Source organism: Cyprinus carpio, chromosome B17 (assembly GCF_018340385.1).
Source record: "Cyprinus carpio isolate SPL01 chromosome B17, ASM1834038v1, whole genome shotgun sequence".
NCBI lineage: Eukaryota > Metazoa > Chordata > Actinopteri > Cypriniformes > Cyprinidae > Cyprinus > Cyprinus carpio.
In genome coordinates, this window is record NC_056613.1 from 12,193,568 (window position 1) to 12,213,574 (window position 20,007).

The 20,007-nt window shown below is 36.4% G+C and overlaps 1 protein-coding gene across 6 annotated transcripts in view; it reads right to left on the reverse strand.

Annotated features, from left to right (window-relative positions):
• Positions 1-20,007, reverse strand: part of LOC109092574 (WD repeat containing planar cell polarity effector) — a 59,311-nt gene that overhangs the window by 34,655 nt on the left and 4,649 nt on the right. For 2 of the 6 annotated variants that reach the window (XM_042742265.1, XM_042742263.1), the window contains 3 exons: positions 6,473-6,555; positions 5,382-5,426; positions 2,128-2,178 (listed from right to left, as the gene is read on the reverse strand). In XM_042742265.1, the coding sequence (XP_042598199.1) occupies positions 2,128-2,178; positions 5,382-5,426; positions 6,473-6,533 (157 nt within the window). In that variant the 5' untranslated portion in view covers positions 6,534-6,555. Of the gene's footprint in view, positions 1-2,127; positions 2,179-5,381; positions 5,427-6,472; positions 6,556-16,076; positions 16,240-16,313; positions 16,410-18,837; positions 19,183-20,007 lie in introns of those variants that run through there. The other 4 variants (XM_042742264.1, XM_042742266.1, XM_042742262.1 and 1 more) reach the window with 4 other exon arrangements.

Here is a 20,007-nt window from a genome sequence, read left to right on the forward strand (position 1 = left end):
GATTGACCCTGAAATACAGCTCCACCTGAGGTCACTCTACAAATGAATCTGAGCTGACAGCTCAAGAGTTAAATCCACTCATTTCAATCCTGATAATGATTTGGGTACAAACATATGGGACACATACAAACAAAAAAGAAAAAAAAAAAAAATAATTAAAAAAAATAAAAAAGTAAAAAAAAAAAAAAAAAAAAAAAAAAAAAAAAAAAAAAAAAAAAAGTCGTCCCATTTGGCTTCAAGTTGAAGGACAGCCTTAACTAATCATTTTTAAATGTCTTTTAAGCTTCATCTTCATTTGACCCTGTCTAAACTATTACAGATTTTTTTTTAAATAATAACAATAATTAATGATAAGGTATATTTAATATTAATATATAGTAAGTAATACAATTGTGTGGTGGATTTTTATATGTTAAGACTTAATTAACATTAATAATTTCAATGTTATTAACATTGTTAAAATGTATATTTTGAACATTTTGTACATATTTATATACATTGTAAAATATTTAATTAAATAAGCTAAAAAAAAAAATCCCATTTGGATTCAAGTTTTATTCCAAATTTCAGTCCTTTTTAAAGCAAACTCTGTATTTCTTACCCATAAAACTCCAAAAAAACATTTTCCCTGAATCTACAATGCAAAGCGTAGATAAAACTTCCCCTTTCTTTTAATGTTTAAAACTTCTTTTTTTATTTTCATTAGCTAAAATATTTACTTTCATGATTTCTCTCATGTTCTAGACAGAACGGATTTAAAAGCGTAATATTAACTAATAGCGCAACAGAGGCTAAATTCAGTGTAACGCCGCAGTCTCATTCAATCAGCGCTCCCTGAGTTAGCACAGTCACCCGAGGGAAGAACTCAAAGTTACCATAACATATTAAACACATTAAATACGGCACTCCAAAATGCCTCGTTCCGCTCACAAAGCCCCCCAAATTTCCGCTTAGATCTCAGTCCCTGTTTCCCTCTGGAGCAAACCAGCGAAGGGAAAAAAAGAGAGAAAGAAACGTTAATAGAATTCTCGGCTGAGTTCAATCTGTGAGTATGCGTATGCATTTATGCATTAATACGTTCATCCGGGACAGGGACCCACGGAAATGGAGGAGGTCTGTTATTTGTTTTCTTAAAGATTCCGCAATCAAATCCAATCAGTTTTTTTATTATTATTTCTACACCATTAAGAAACATCTCCTGCCTTTTAGGAGTAAGAGGATGCCGAAATAAATGAATGCTAATGAATGAGAGAGGGTGGGAGACGAGCAGGACGGGGGCGAGGGGGGGACAGGTCTGTCTCTCCTGATAAGGGTGTTTGTGTTTCTCTCGAGGGTGACGGGAGTTACCCCACCAGCAGGGTGAGCGGGTAGGAGGTAACTGGGCATTACAGTGGGAAGACATTGGCCATGCTGGCAATGAACATCTGACAACATCATAACTCAAATGAAAAAGAGAGTCAGTCCTATAATAATCTACATTAAAAGGGGCAGAATGAAGCTGTACTTGTCTTAAAGCAAATACAAAAGCTAAAAAGCAAAGACAAACGCTGTAATTGTTCAATGATTAAATGTGAAGCCAGAGAAAATGTCAGAAAAACTTACCAGAAAATAGTTTGGTTTTTTTTTGGACATACCATGTAACATCACTCTATTCTTCATTGTACTTTGGAGATCCATGGTACATGGATATACAGCAGTTATCATTCAGTACAACACTGAACCATGGCATCAAAAAACACTTTTTGTAAGGGACGGCTGATGAAGACCTTAATGAGGTCTGAGGAACTGCTATAAATATACATTTCCTGCGCAAAAGCTTGATAAATCACCATCACATTTTTCATCATCGTGACTTGCAGCCTTATGCAGTGTTTTTTCATTCCATTCTTATTCATTAATGTTGCGTCAGACTCATGAGGGTTAAAGAAGTGGAGGGAAAATGGAGTGATGTTTAATATTTGTCAGATTTGCACTAATGGGGCACTTCATTTCCCAGGCATCTGAAGCACAATTTAAATTAGGAATCGGATGAGTGTTGCTTCAGTAACATGCAATCCAATGTTCTTAAATAATCAGCTAATATGATCATTGACACGAAGGTTAATTGTTTGATAATGGATTACTTACTGTCTGCAAACTGCTGTTTCTCATTGTAGTAATGCTGATCTGTAGAAGAGGCTGCACAAAGAAGAAAAAAAATCATTTTAATGATTTTTTTATTCTTTAGAAAGGATGCAAAAGTGAGTTGCATGTGCATATGTAGATGTTTTGTCTCTGGGGAGAAAGTAAACTCAATTAAAACATACTTTTCACATGCTAAACTGCTTAATTTATCCACACTAACAATATCACACGACAAATACATCACAGAAGCACAGAAACTCATGAACTCACTTCCACCACAGTAGAAATATAGAAATATTTTTGTAATAAAATGCAGACTCCTTTATCCTGCTAATGCTAATTTTTGACACACTAAATTACACAATTAAACAAATCACACTTTTTGCATAATTTGGCAAAATAACACCTTTACTGGAAACAACACACGATTAAAGTAGTGTTATTTAACATAAATTGCATTTTCCTTCATGGCTCCTTATTGCTCTCAACTGACACTTTTGTCTACTTGGCAATCAAGTACACTAATTTTTAATAAAACTTTAGTGACAGAACTGTTATAATTGAAAATTACATCTTAATTGCAGGACAGCTGTAAAATCTTTAAAACTAAATTTGGGATAAAGCATTTTCACACCATGATATTAAAATATATTTTTTTAAAAACTAGGATTATTACAGTGTTTAACATGTAATAGTATATTTTACTATGAATTTTCATTAAGATTGAAAGTCTGTCTCTGGGTTAGATTAAAACTATAAAATCTGTAAATACATTTTTTTTTTTAAAGTAGCTAAACAAATGAAGGAATGGTAAGACATTTCAGAGAATTGTTTTTATATTAAATGTGAAAGTGCCCATAGTTTAAGCAACACCCATATGTGTGTAAACACACCCTCAATTGTCTTTCTCAGCATATGGTCACTCAGTTGTCATCTCGCCCCAATGTGTGTGTTTGTCAGAAAGAGAAAAACAGTGACTCATACAGTGAGAGGGACAGGTATGCCGACAGACGGAAATGACTGAGGACAAGACCAAACTCCTGCTTTGTCAGCACGCTCTCTCTCCACTGTGCTATAGTTCCATACCTTAAGCCCCATCTCACCCCAGAGTCCCAGATCTCCAGCCCTCAGCGGCCCAGCCAGATGACCCCCTTCCCTGCCTTGCTCTACAGGAGCTCTGCCTCTCTCTGCTGGAGGCCTGGACCTGCTGGACAGCTCCAGGATTACTGCTGCTAATCAGATAAGGGCCATTCTGCCACTGCCTGCCCCAGACACACACATCTGCTACAGGATAGAGGGGTGGAAAGAGCCCCCTTTCCTCATAGAAGCATGGGTCTCCTTCGCCCTCTGCTGGAGGCCGTGAGAAACAGCAGGTACCGCAATCAAACAACCTCAACTTCTGCAAATATTCAATTTTATAGCGCAGCTTTATATTGTATACACTACACTACAGCTTAGTCATAAATCAGGTGAGTCATAATGATTTCATTACAATCATGAACACACAATAAAATAAACTGATTTTTATTAATGTTCGTATGCTGTTTTTACAGATTTAACATTAAGACTTTGATCTCTGTTATTAATAAACAGTAGGTATGAGAAATAAACTAACACTGCATTATTGCATTCCCCTCAATTCTTGATTCTTCAAATCAATGAGACTTTAACCATCTGAAGGTCTTTATAACATCAAAGCATTTGTGTTTTCTAAGATAATAAGAGTGCTTCATAGATAAAACAACAGAACAAACAAAACCTTTTAAGTCTGAAGTGAAAAATAAATTACATAATTTTGTTATTGTTTAAATCAATAAGCTTTTCAGGTTTCAGAGCTGGCTGTGTCCTCTCTTGAGGGGTCTGGATTATTAAATATTTAATCTGCGACATGTTTAAAAACTTCATCAAGAAACCTGGTGGAACTTCTTTTGCCCAGAAGCATTTAGAGAACATCTGTAACAGTGATGAGCAGGCTGACACGTGACTGCAGGCTTTTGCTAAGCTTATTTTAGGGGCAAATCTTAAAAATTAAAATATTAAAGTATAGCTGATAGTATTGCATGCTTTTTGGTGGCTGAAAGTATAATTAAATCAAAAACTAAAAGGGAATTAAAAGGGGGTGGGGAGATTTGTAGAACTTTGTGAATGATGAGTGTTACAATTCTGTTGAGTTTTGTGAGCGAAGATTCAATGTGTGTCTGGTGTTGAGTAACAATCACAGGAGTAAAAAACACTGAAGTAGGGGTGGGCGATCTTCCCAAAATATCATTATATTAGTTATAACACACAGTCATGATCCACATCTTTCCAATTTTGAGATATCCAGGAATATCTAGGAACAAGCCTATGACTTATCTATTTGCACAATAAAAACAAAAAACAAAAAAGAGACAGTATTGCATCAAACAATCTGTTGTCAAAAGGGTCTTTAAAGCCTGAGTTTAACTGACTAATATACAGTATACATTGATCCTTATTAAAGTTATAAAGTGATTCAGTCAAGAGCAGTGAGTGATTTTTTTCTGTCTCTTTTGTTTGATTAGCATTAATGACACAGACAGCAGTAGGTTAATTAGGCTGCTGTCTCTTTAAGACTGAATGCATGGATCTAATATACTGACACATGTCTGATATCCCTCCCAGCTGTTTATGTTCACTTAAAACATAACTAACTGTCTTTATGTAAATACTTGCCAAGACAGACATTTTGACATATTTTTGTGTATATTTGACCGTTTATGTGCACACCTGAACTCCCAAGTATACAGCTCACACTGAATTGTTTTCAAAAACGTCACCACGCATGAAAAACACATTATAGAGACGCATGATATAAATTGCCCAGTCACAGTTATCTAGTAGGCAGTTATTGCTATAGCTTTATCATTTTTACAAAGACATAAAGATCAGGATCTCTACGATTCACTTGAAAAGCAAATCATCGATGTCTTTAAGATCGATCACAAAATAAAATCGCCAGATTGCCCACCCCTACACTGAAGTGTCATTTAGTGAATTTCAATTAGGATTCAAGAGACATTTATACAGAAATACTGTGGTTCAGACAGGAAGTATACTTTTTTTTTCTTTCCTCATTTTCATTCCTCTCAAAAATTAAATGTGCCACTACCCTGACTAAGGTCTATAATGAAAATTTTATCTGACACATGAAAAAAAAACAAGTTAGGATCAAACTTTAGAAATAAGAAATGTGAATTATTTAATGATATATTTAATAAAGACAAGGTGATGCATACCTGGTTCTCCTTTTTCATAGAGCTGGTATGTGCCAATATCTGCATCTGTGAAAAGAGAAATAAAAAGGAGGAAGGAATATCATCTAAATAGAAAATAAAACACTGAGTTTGTTAGCAAAAACAGCTACTGTCTAATACAAAATATAGTGAGGAGTTTTGCACTTTTGGCTGCAGTAGATGAAATGTCCTTTAAGCAATGTCAAAGAAAACTGGATTTCTAAGAGAGCTGTGAGCACCTGGAATGTTTGACTTTGCATTAGATTTACAGTTGTACTCTTCATGGTCTGTGTACCTCTGACATGGTATAACAAATAAACATGGACTACACCATTCCCATCCACCCATACATCTATGTTGATGCATCATTTTTAAAGTTTTTATTCATTTCATTCCCTCTCTTGCTCTGTCACTCAATATACGGGTCAGGAGGGCTGGCTACAGGCGATAGAGCTGCAATCACATACAAATACTCGCACACAGATTGCAGAACACAATAAAGCGCATATACACAAACATGCATGCATATAATCCACAACAACATGTTATCACAGGATTTTCCAAATAACTGATAACTGGCCTCGTCTGTGAGAAAAAGAAAATACAAATTGCTCTTACACACACTTACAGTACATCAGAACAGCCAAGAAGAAAAATCAAAGGGTGAAGAAGGAACAAAGGTGCAAAAAAGGTTACAAAAAGAGCAGAGGATGTGAGGATTTTAACAACAGAGTACAATTAAAGAACAAAAAGAATGGCACGACAAATTGAAATGTAGTGTGTTATGAAGTATTTATCACAAACTGCTTCTTAAAAGCTATAATTAAGAGTGCCATAAATTTAATTATAGGCCACAGAACGTCTCTAGTAAAATGACTAACCGCTCCGGTGTAATAATAACCACCATAAGTGTGTGACAACAGTTTAACTGGCTCTGAAAGAACTAATATTCGTTATTACACAAGACAAAGTCAGACAGAGGCATACAGGTGCATTTAATGAGAAGAAAAGACAGCAAAGGGAAGATAGCAGGAATACACATACAAGAGGCAACCAAATGTGTGAAAGAGAGACTTTTGGTGTGTTTTAATCACCTGGGACTTGCAGGCTGTTCCTGAAGGACCACACGTGCAGCTCTGCCAGGCAGAACGACATCTGATCGAACTCAAACAGGAGTCTGTCCAAACAGGGAGAAAGCCAGTGAGAAAGAGGAAGGGCAGACAAAACAATAGCAGAGATATGCAACAAGAGCCCTGCACTGTGCCATCCATATCACCACAGAGACCTCAGAGAGCTGCAGAGACAGGGAGGATTGTTTTCAGACTGTAACTAGTTTTTGGCACCTTTTCTCCACACTAAAAAAGCGGAGCGATTTGAGTTCATACACATGCAAAAAACACATCAACTTAAAGGAAATGAAAAAGGATGAATCCTCTACACAGATAAACATATGCATCTCAAGGGTGCTTACTGACACAACATGCTGGCACACACACCAGACTGTGACACCACTCACACACTCTCTGTTTTCTTCAAACACACACACTCGCTCCTGCTGTGTGTCTGGGTTTGAGCCAGAGCTCTGTGCCAGGTGTCAGCACAGTGTGGAACACCTCTGTACGTCTCAACAAGGTGAACACACCTCTGTCTCCTCCACACACACACACTGTGACAACTCCCTGGACTAGTGGGCTACAACACACTCCTTCTTTCTCAGACAGATGGCATTCAAAAAGAACTGTATATTCATTCCAGTCAACTACAGATGATATTAAATGACATGCCTAAAAAAACAAACATACAAACAACAACAACAAAAAAACTATTGGCTGTCACTTATGGTGCATACTATTAACTTTAAATACTAAATAGAACATACTACATAGAAAAACATTTATGCATTAGGCAATTTCATTTTAGGATGTATAATATATTGATACAACATTGGTTATCAGCTGATGTTAAGATTTTTTTATGTATTGCATTGGTCGATATTGATTATTTAATTGTGCACTCTCATTTCCTCTATTGTTTTACATTTATATTACCTCACTTAAAATTAATCTTTCAAAAACATATAATTTCCTAACTCCGTTACATGTCATCTTTAGCAAATCTCATAATGATAATTTTTTATATTGTAGAATATAAATTCTGTGATGCCTAAATTCATTTATCATTTATATTTTGAATTTATTTAGACAAATGTATAGAAATTTCACCTTCAGCTGCTGGTCCCCATTGACTTCCATAGTATGTAAATAAAAATAAAAATATAAAAAAACACTATGTAAGTCAATGGGGACCAACTGAAGGTGAACTATGCCTTTAATATAGGCAATTTACCAGTTAAATGAATATAATCAATTTTTTTTACATTGGTACATTCAAACTTCATCCAAAGTAAAAAACAAATAAATAAATAAACAAACAAAAAGTAGTCTAAAATTTGCCTTTAAGCTAATACTGAACTTTTTTAGTTGATGAAAAAAGCTGAGACATGTGAGGATGGGGCTTCTACAGCAGTTTAACAAAGTGGCATGAAATATCACAAATGTTAATTCAGTTATTTCTCAATATATCAAAAAGTAAACCCTTTCAGTGTTCAGTAATAAACAAACACAATGAGACTGGGGGATGTCGCAGGCCGGACACAAACCTACAACACCCATACGAGCACTGTAGTACATGGCTTATGGCACAGCTTCAGCAGAAACATGGAGTTTGACTGAAACCGAACAGCTTTCATATATCCTTGGTCCAGACGTCTATCCATCCATGTAACCTGTTTGGATGGCTAAAGGTTGCAGAAAAAAAATAAATCTAATGTCATATTGAAGGAAGAGCAGCATCTCTGCTTTCTGTCTGTGTCACAGGGTTAGCGCTGAGCATGCCAAGTCTTATCTCGAGACCTGGGCTAACAGAGGGGGAGAGGGAGAGGGAGAAAGAGAAAGAGAGAGGGGCAAAAAATTCTGCCACTTTCCTAAATAAATAAATAAATAAATTTACCACAAACATAAAATAACGCTAAACCAAAAAAAAAGTGCTGGGAAAACGCTGTCCCCAGCACAGCCTCTTAACAAGTTTACTGACATAAGAGGATTCTTTCATCTTCTCGCTAGCTTTTAGAGCGAGTCAGCTCTTTCTCTCTCTCCCGACAGAAACCCAATTTCTCCACAGAGGGAAGAAGCTTCAATTCACACTTTAAGATGGACAGTCAGGTGGAAGGCTCATTTTTGATGACCCTGTCTCAAAACGGCCACGATAAGCTAGAAAATGAGACAGAATTGCTCATCTTTATTTTTGGCATCAGGGTGATGCAAGGCTGCACTTCATAACACAGTCCGGAGAAGACCTTGGAGTGAAACAAAAAGAGACAATTGGTCTCATTGTTCCACCCAAATTAAGACATGAGAATGACCTGAATGGCAAATTAGCAAAACTGCTTATCAAAACACAGCGCACACTTCCTTTCCTGGCATTCACTGGAGACACAGCGCTCCCTGCACACTCGTTCACAGAGTCAGCAGGCACATCCCAATATGCTGTACTGCAGATGCCACAGTATCGTGAACACTGCAGCGCCGGCCGGCTGTGGCAAGCTGCTAAAGTGACCGCACATTTGCATGCGTTAATGGGCTTTTATTGTGCTCTGCGCGGGCAAATTAAGAAGCAGTATTTACTGATCTGGGGAAGAACAAAAGAGAGGTCAGCCAGTGGGACAAACACAACCCCTCTACCCCACACACTGAAGCACAGCTTTGAGTTTTTCAACCTTGAGTGTTTTTGAAATGGCTTTTCTAGAAATTGTGATTGATTGTTTAATTGGCTGAGAGTTCCTTGTTTCACTGCTTTGTTTCAGGTGTGTGCATGCAGAGAATAGCTATGTTTCCATCCAAAGTTGCGAATATAGTTATGCACAAAACTGGAATATCGCATAAAACATTTGCAAATAAGCACTGTTACCATCCAACCAATCAAAGAGAACGTCATTTCCTGATAAACTGGCACTAAATATCACTAAGAAAAGTAGGAAAAGCCACTGAGTATATATAATAATAATAAATTACTTTTGCATCAGAACAAGCAGATGAAACACAATAAATGTGGTCATTGCTTTTGGAGCTGGATGCCATGCTGTTGTGTTCTGGGAGGCAATTATCCAGAAATACTTTGACGACAGACTTTGCTCAGGCATCTCAGAATGACCATAACCATATTTGAGATGCTGTGTAACAAGATTGGTCCAATGGTTAGTCAAGTTATGCAAAGGCACATGACTTTTTTTGATGCGCATGGCAGAATTTATTCTGTAAATGTGTTTCCATCTTTCATTATCTGTATTAACTCTTTTTCACACAAGTCAAAAACCACCACAAGTGAGCGTAAAAACTTTGCAAATTAAGGATTTTTTTTTCCATTTCCATTACTTGTTTCTGATGCGATACTTCAAAATGCGCATAAAAACAGGGTGATGAAAACATAGTCAAATGTTAATAGTTTGTGAAGAAAGGGACAATTTTTGTGACAGTGCATGAGATTAAATCTGCATTTGCAATTCTGGTTCTCTTTTTTTTCACGCTGAGGATATCTCATTGAGATATCGGCCAGCATTATGGAAAGATAAAAAAGTGTAAATGTTCTTTTTTTTTATGTGTGAAAAACACTTGAGTATTCCTTTGAGAAATCTGACAAGTGCATCATCTGCCTGTGACAGGCCTCTTCTGTGTCTATGGTGGGAATGTGATGCAGAGGCAACCAGTTTATGAATAATCCAAAAAATAAATAAATAAATAAATAAATAGTCTAATACTATTTTCTTTTCTTTGGGCAGCATCACAAGACCTCCAGAAAAACTGTGTGCATGTCTCCTCCAGTGTTTGAACTTGGACCTAAAATCTAGCTTGTCCAAAATTGTGCCCATAAAAGGCCTGTAAAGATAGACATCATAATTTCATTGAACGTATTACATGTAGGAAAAAAACAAACAAAAATAAATTAGTAGAGTATTAGTAGAAGTATTTAAATTAAGCTTGGATAAAACTGCTGAGGATTCTCAGCTTGGTTATTTGACAACTTCAACAAGGACGTTCTAGTCAGTATTTCATTATTCAAAATAATAAAAATAATAATAATTAGTACTGTCAATCACGATTAATCGCATCCAAAATAAAAGTTTTTGTTTACATAACATATATGAGTGTACTGTTTATATTTAGTATGTATATATAAATATACACACACATGCATGTATACATTAAAGAAAAAAGTGTTGTTTATATATTAAAAATATTTATATATAATTTAAATTATATCAATATAAATATATATAGCAATTACAAACTTTGGGTTAAAATCCATTATTGACCAACTCCAAATGAGGTTTCATTCAACCGAAACCAGTCCCAATGTGTCTTGGGCATATATTCACTTGGATTTTAATATGGTCAAGTGCGATAAAATCACTGAAAATGCATGTTAATGCCAGGTATTAAGGAAGCCTAAAAGCATGCTGCACTTGTATGTTTGCCGTAAGTCTCTAAATTACACATTAGATTTGTCAAAGCAGGTGAACATTAAAGTCAAACAGTACTAGGAATGTTTTACAACAAGGACAGGGAGCATCTGGCCCTCTGGTCCTGCTCAGATTTAAAAGGCAACATAATTAAATCCCTGGGAAAACGAATCTTTATCAGAGTCTTATCGGTGCTCTCTCCCTCTCTTTCTCTCTCTCACACACACATATTCACATTAATATTCAACCTGAGCAAAAGATGAGTCCATCAGGCAATCTTTCTGTTTGCCCAGTAGTCGACCCCAAAGAGACGTTGTTCCTCTTTTCGCTTATTTAATCAGGCCCAGATTAAATTTATCATTCCTCATTTATGGCACTCTCGCTTTAACTGTACCTTTAGTTCTGCCCTTCATAGTCAATTATCACACACACCGCCAGCCCATGATTTATTTAATACAATCAAGCAACTCTACATTTTTTTATTCTATTTCATTTGACTTTTTTCAAAGCAACAGGACCTTAGCGACGTACGAGAACACAGGGCAAATTGAATAATAAAAAATGTCAGAAGAAATTAAAAAGGTCAGGCCGGTGAATTGACGTGCAGAGCACAGATAACCACCGCAGAGTTTAGCTGACTGCAGCAGAAAGACGGAAAGAAAATCATCAGCAAGTGATTGACCCCTGGTGACCCCGCGCACCTATCCAGGGTCATAACGGAGAGTGGAGAGAGATGCACCTGCTGATTTCAGGAGATGAGGGAGGGAAAAGCAGACATGTCCTCTCTTGACTTTCCCTCTCTCTCTTTTATTTCAGAACTCTCTTCAGTCACAGACACAAGTAAAAGTGTCCCATCTAACCTGGACTGACAGCTGAAATTACAGACAATAGAAACTGCCACAGGTGAAGAACTGCAGCCCCCCAAACACCCCTCAAAAATGCATTTTAATTTCACCTTTACCCCTCTCACTCTTCCCCTTTTAGAAAACCATAACAACCTTTTCCTGACACTTGCTGTGATTTTAGTACACATTATTAGGTTTCACACACCACACGCATAGACAGCAGGCTAGTGTCACGCAAAATACTGATAATATTTAAATAATATTTAATATATGTATATAACCATAATATAATTCTGTATACTTTTTTTGTGTTGACTCCGTTTCAGTTTTTCCTTTCTCTCTCTCCTCTGTATCTCATGCTGAAGTTACTGAAGTGAAAATATAAAACAGTACAACCAAAAGAAAACAGAAAAGGCAGAGGCTCTTATCAGAGTCCTCTAGGGCACAGTCTGGCCACAGCCATCAGCACTAACATTAAAGAGACAAAACAATGGAAAACACTTCGGGAGAGAGAAACAAAAAGGTGAATGGGGAAGTCAAACATACAAGTAGATGGGCTGACAAAATGGTGTCACAGATTTCAGAAGGGCATGATGGGATACTGGAGGATGCCCAGGAGTGCTGTAGGGAGAGTGATAAGACAGGGGAATGAAGATGATGTGGAGAGAGAGAGAGGAAGTGATCTCCATATGAGTGATAAGTAGGCAAATAAACAGAGGAGGAGAGAGAGAGAAAGTAAAAGGGTGGGAGTAAAGTCCGTCATAGCATTCAAAAGACAGTCTGACTGGAACAATAAACTGCTGAATCCTGCTAAACAAGCTTTTGTTTCACATGGTTTCTTGTTGGTCATATATGGTTACAGGCTGTTCTAGATGGCCAGTCAGTTTCACTATGAGCAGCTGGGACCAAGTACTGTCGGACAGATATTTTTGGCCAAGATGGTTAGGACTGGTAAAAAAAACCTGTTCAAAAGCAACATCTTGATCATGTTGAATTAGCATGAGCTGGGTCAGTTCTGTTATGCAGTACATTTTTATGTCCCATGATCCTTCAGAAATCATTCTAATATGCCGATTTGCTGCTCAAGAAATATTTCTTGATATTATCAACATTGAAAACAGTTGTGCTGCTTTATATTTTTTGCAGAAACCATAATACAGCATCTATTTGAAATAGAAACCCTTTGTAACATTATGTTTTACTCTCATCGCTGATCAATTTAATGCACCCTTGGTAAATATAAGTATTAATTTCTTTCAAAATAAAAAATGTGACCCCAAACTTTTGAAGGGTAGTGTAATTTTTCAATAATTTTACTAGTAATTTTTCTAGTCTGCACAAATGTAATCATAGCAAAATCAGAACAAACATATTTCTTTATTATTTTTTACTTTAAAAAATTCACTTTTCTTCTGGAAATTTTTTAATATTTTTGTGACATTTTGATAAGTTAGTAAGTGGTACTTAAGAAAGTAGTTTAGTAAGTAGTTTTTGGTATTAGTTGTTTTTTCTCACTCTAAAACGTTCTATCCTCTCCAACAAAATAACAGAAATCAGCATTAATCAACATTTCCAAAGATGGTAAAACTCTGGCTCATTTTCTTGTCATCATGAATATAACTAAGCTAAAATTAATAAAGTTTAATTACCTGATCTTGACCACAGCATATTTTGAAAGTCTGCTATAGAAATACTTGCTTAAATTTACATTTCAAAAAGTACTGCATAACAGGAAAGAACCAGCTGGCTTTCTAAGCAGGGACAGTTTAGACATACACCACAAAACCAAACACAAGAAAAAAAAAAAGCTATACAAAGCGGTTGAAATACCATAGCTTCATACAATTTATACTGTATCATATCAGTCCACTCATCTATTTCTTTTCTCCACTTTCTGAGGTCCTCATAACAGGAGAGACAAGTCAAGTGTGACAGACAATATGTGGCTATGCTATGTAACATTAAGGTGCCATTGAAGAGACACAAGGACAGAGTGGCGCCATGACACGCACACACACACACACACAGCCTGAGTGTGTCAGTGAGGCCTCTATTCACATTCAGCAGGCAAATAATAGTGACTGACAGACAAGCTGCTCAAAATGAGGTAAAGCTAATACTATTCATGTGTGAAGACATCTACAGTATGTCTGTGTGTGCGAGCGCGTGTAAGAGGTGTCAATCAGGGCCGTAAATGAAGTTGGGCAGCGTGAGTGACGTGGCCGGGGGGCAGGTCTGCCTGTCTGTCAAATGAGAGGAGAAAGGAATGAACAAGTGTGAAAAACGAGGAGATCCCGACGGGATGAAAAGGAAGAATCTACTCTAATTGTTGTCAAAGAGACGGAGAGCGAGGCCATTGAGAGTTCAAGAGTTGAAAAGTTCAGACAGAGGGAGAAAAGGTTTGAGACAGAGAAGATCGGCATATATAACACATACAGGAGTTGCCAGCTCTCTCAATCTCAAACGAGAGTTAGCAGCATTAACTGCGACTAGGCATGGATTCACTAGCCTCTCTTCAAGAAGAGGTGGGTTAAAAAGAGGAGGAGAACTGTAAAGAGGGAGGGAGAGAAAGAAAGAGAGAAAGCACATGTCAGCAGGTTTGGATAGACGGTTTCTGATTCTGTGCCATGCTCTTGTAGAGCTGACAGAGTGCATACACACAATGCCAACACACACACACACACACACACACACACACACACACACACACGTGCATACACACAATGCCATCGCCACCAGTCATCTTATCTACTCAGTGCTGCATGGTCATTCTTCCACTTCATTCCTCCCTAGCTCTCTCTATCTAATATACATATTTTTCTCTCTCTCCTTTCCTCTTTCACATTCCTAAGAGGTTTTAATACTATAAATATCTCCAATTAATTTTATAATATTACTGTTTTTACTCTATATTTAATCCAGCTTCGGTGAGCTGATTCATTCAGGAATGAAACTTCCTGCACCCCAATTTCTGCCCTAAATAGTATTTGCAATTAGTAATCTTTAATAGTATTTATGGTGGATGATATGCAAATTGGGATGCAGGGAATGTTTTTATGTGTCAATGTGCAATTGAATCATTTATTCAACAAATTTATTCAAAAACACTGATTCATTCTGGAACAAAACACAGCAACCAAGTTTTACTTGGCAATGTGCAATTGTTAATTTTCCAAGTTCTTAGTTAGGAACTATTTTCTTTGATGAAATAAAAACATATGGTAATATTAAGACTGAATTGTATGTTACTCAAATTAAGAGCTATTACACTCACAGCTGTGCTTCATTTTATGAAAATAGTCACAGCAATACAGTGCTGTTTTAAGGTTAGATGACGTTATCATTATATTAGCAATGATAATTCTGACATACAACTGTAAAACATACAACAAAATTGAGAAAAATACTTTGTTGGAAAAAAATCATATTTAACACCCATTACATAATTTTCTCTAAATCGGGAAATAAGTCGAGCCAAACCCATCAGTCAAATTGAGAAAAGTTACTGCATACAGCAAGCATATATATATATATATATATATATATATATATATATATATATATATATATATTATATATATATATATATATATTTATATATATATATATATATATATTTATATATTTATATATATATATTATGTGTGTGTGCCTGGGGGTGTGTTTGCATCAATTTAATACCCACAACCTTCTATGATTGCACTTATGAGAGCTTAAAACTGAATGTCCTGGCCGGCTTTCTTACTTAACAGTTAAATAAAGACAGCTTTGCGTGAGCTTTGATTTGAATTCTTCTATTCCGACAGGCCAAGCGTAATGCGATTCTTGTTAGCATAGCCTTAAACATGGGTGGTAATAACCTGAGACTAAAACACTCACGAGGAGGTCTAAGTACATCTGTAAACGTCATTAGAGCAAAATGATCAGGAGAAAGAGGGCCACGAAAAGAACAGAGGAGAGAAAAAGGGGCAATGCCTTTTAAGCAGGTGTTTACCCAGAGACTTGGAGCAGAAAGCCAAACAGTGGGGGCACAAGGCTGGGTCACATTTCTCAGAGCCGAGGAATTTTTTGTCATTTAAGAAATGTCTGGGATCTTTTTTGTCTGAATACTGTGGGGGCTTTTTTCTGTGACTTTCAAACACAGGCTAGAGTTTGTTTACGAAATAAATTCTGGTGACCAAAGGTGAGTAAACGTTGACATCAACAAAAGCCAAAACTGCATGGAGCCGCTAAACGACGGGAGAGAAGTTCTAGGAGTCTGTCTATTAGTGTCCAATGTGGTTGTTGGTGAGACAGGTGTCAGTGTGTCCGTGTCTTTGTTTTTGTTGTTGGATTTACTTTCTTTAATGTCCCTGCCAGCGTTCATCCCTCAGCGTTTTGCGGTTTGGACCTTTGACAAGGATGCGTGGAAGGAGAAGACCTGGGAATGATGTGAGCCGCCGAAAGGTCAGGAGAATGTTGCAGACTTCACAGCAGCTCATTACAGGTAGTCTGCAGGATGCTGTCACAAAAAAATGACAACCTGTCAGTTCAGAAAGGCAGACGTTGACATGGTGGCCGCAACACAGCACACACCTGCCCTTTCTCTCGCTCTTTTTCCCCTCACTCTCTTCTTTTCTTCAGGGTGACATCCAGAGTGATCGACCTTGTTTAGACCTTTCAGAGTTATTTCTACATCAGACCACACAGAGGACAAAATCTCATTGCCATAGATATTTTTATGAAGCTAAAAAACTATACATAAAAATATTATTATTAATTATTCTTATTATTATTCTTTGTAAATTAGCTAAATTTCTGAGTGGAAATTATTTCAAACTAAAAAATAATTTTAAACAATTTTATTTTCTAAACATTTCCCACATACTGTATGCTATTCGTCAAACAAAAAGGTAGTCCCACCCCAAACTCAGGCCATTGGTGGTGCAAATATTGCTGTGTCAGGCTGGTCGGGATGCGTAAAAAAGAAAGAGAAAACACTTCTAAGTACAGCTTGTTTGATTAGTACCAATGCACAATTCACACAGAGTACACTGACAATCAAAGTATTACTTGTAATGAAATGTTATCTTTTTCTCCAGGCGTTTTTGGCATTCTGGATAAGAGTCTTGCCCTCTCTATGACCCCTAAAGCTGACACCCCTGACAGAGACGAGACACAAAGTTATTTTCAATTTAAAATAAAGGTTGGCTTTTCCTGCGTGACCTCTGACCTTTGAGTTTGAGCTTCATCAGGTGAGTCTGTGAGCGGGTGAGGAGGAACAGAGAGAGCAGGCGGAACAGGAAAGCTGGTTTGGACTGGCAATGCCGAATTCTCCAGCACCTGGAGGAGCTCCATCTGACAAGCAGCCGGAGTGATCAGCCATGCATGCCCAAAACACACCCACCCAAGTGCCCCTCCACAAACACAATGACTTTGATTCTAATGGGATGCCCACTTGATGTTAAACCCACACACTGCCTGCTATTCTATCCACAGCTCCTGCATGTTGTATTTGACTGATTATAGTCAACACACACATGTTTCCTCTCTTCCTCTTTATATGGGGAAATCCTCAAATGCAAGTGGCTGGCCGTAGGTAAATGGACACAAAAGCAGGGAAGTGCATTGCTGTGTCAAGCCCTGTCTTGTCAGATCCTATATCAGCTTTCCCGAGCAAGGGCCCGCAGGGCCAGAGCTCAGAGAGTTTTCAGCAGCAGTTAAAGTATTAAAATGGTTCTGAGAGCTCTCGTATTTCATACATCATCTCCTGACAAACTAAATGAGGCAGTCCTCTCCAGTCAGTTGTGTGACTAAGAGTCATTGCTTGTGACGTGGACTGAGTCTTACTTGAGAATGTGTCATGCCTCTGCTGCAAATTACAGTACTCTGATGGCCTAAAATGATTCTATTGAGACCAGTGTTTCCAAGGAACAGTAAAATTGCTAATGTTTGTAAGTTTCGTAGTGATTCCACAACACTATTTATTCCCAGGAAACAACTATTGAGTGCAAAAAAAAAAAAATCTTAATTCTGTATTTGTCCTTTTTCCTAGTAAATATATTTAAACATCTTAAAACAAAGTAAATTTGTCTGACAAGTAAAATTGACTTCTTTTCTTTTTTATTAATATAAATATACCATTAAACTTTTTAAAAAAATATTTTTGTAAGGAGTCCTTATGCTCACAAAGGCTGCATTTATTTGATCAAAAATACAGTAAAAAAAAAACAGTAATATTGTGAAATATTATTACAGATTTTCAGCAGCCATTACTCAGTCTTCATCGTCACATGATCCTTAAGAAATCAGTCTGATATGCAGATTTCGTTATTATTATTTGCTGCTTCATATTTTTATGGAAACCAAGATATCTAATAAAAAACATTTCAGAATTTTTGATTAATAGGAAGCATGTATTTAATATGTAATCAATTTAATGCATCTATGCAGAATAAAAGCATTAATTTCCTTAAAAACTTTTTTGAACAGTGTAAGTATATACGTGTCATGAAAACATTAAGCTTCACGTAAAATATAATATTTTATACATTTTAATACACACATAAAATTGCTGCCAAAACAGTTATTCAACATATTTATGGCTTTGTGATTGGTGAAATTCCTCCCTTTATGTTACATCTCAAGGTCTGGTTTAAGAGTTTCCACAAAGACAAACAGACCATTGTGTTGTAGCGTAAACCTATTGACTCCCATACAGCCAGGCACTGTCTATACAAACACATAAAGACCTACTTAAACAGAAAACAGACCTTTGAGCTGAACATTTCAACTCTGCTAAATCAGTATATACTTTGATGACTATATTTTTAGCACAAAAAGAGGCACAACATGGTACAAGCAAACACAGAAGACTAAAAGAGTCTAAACTGTTGTACTTGACTATCAAGTAGCCTTTTTGTCTGACAAATGATACTGTACTCATCTCAAACCACACACACACCTGCATACACGGAAGCAAGCTAGCTCATCAATCCAGACAGGAGGCCATGGATGGCATGACAACGCTATCCCAGCTAACATCTGTACGGTAACTTAGGGAACTACAACAGGCCTAATCCCTACACTGACTGAGAGAGACACGAACAGAAAAACAAACCTCAAACTCAGGAGCTGGTCCAGGTTGCTCACTGTCTCTCTATTTCTCACCATTGTGCAGGAGAGTGTGAAGGCCAGGACTGTCCTTCCAGTTTAAGGGATTTGAATTAATGCAACATGTTTTGATTGCTGGACAGCTACAATCAAACAGAAAGGCCGACTTGAACAACACTCTGATCCCTAAGGCAATGATTCACTCCTTTAGATGAGAGCAGTGGATGTGTAGGACTCTTAAGAAGAGCATTGTTGAAGCAAGCAACAAAAACAAAGACAAAAACGACAGGAGCCAGAGACCAAACACAATGCAACATTGATGTGGGTCATGTGTGGCTCATCAGCACCCTCCACTGCAATGAAGAGGGAACTACAATTTACCAGATTCATTTAGGCAAGTGCCAGTTCACCAGTCTTATTACACCAGTTAATCATTCTGTGATCTAGATCAAAACTGTTCTAAGGCCTGCTAATTATCAATTTAATATTATACATCATTTTTAACATACAGATCTAAATATGTTATATTTAGATTTAAATTTATAATATGTTATAAATTGTCATATAGAGGAAATAAAATATAAGATGTCAATTTCCTTTTTTTCTATTCATAATCAACATTTTAGGTTAAAATTAACACATTTAAGTGTACATTTAGGGAACATGTTTTTCTAGTTTTAAAATGCCTATATATTTCATTGTTTTTATTAGTTTCATTTTTGGTTTGCAATCTGGTGTGTGACAAATTAATCTCTGCAAGTATAAACATTCCTTGTAATATGTTACTTCATTTGTAATATGATATAATTAATATTTTTTTCAAGAGTTTTTGGTCAGTTATAATGCAGACAGACAAAAACATGTCTACTTTGTCAACTACACATATAAAAAAAAGGCATATAAATAAAATGATGTTTATAATATATAAAAAATAACAAAAAATATTTAATACATTTTTTTATTATCAGATCATTTTTAAAGCTCTCTTCAAAGCTCTTGCATATACATACTTATAGCCTTTTTGTATGTGTATACATATGTGTACACATACATATAAACAAAACATAATTAATAATAACAAAATATCACACTGAAAAAAAAAATGTATTCCTCCAATTAAAAAAGCTTTAGGGTAAACATTTTCTGTGCATATACGACGTAAAAACATTTTTAAAAA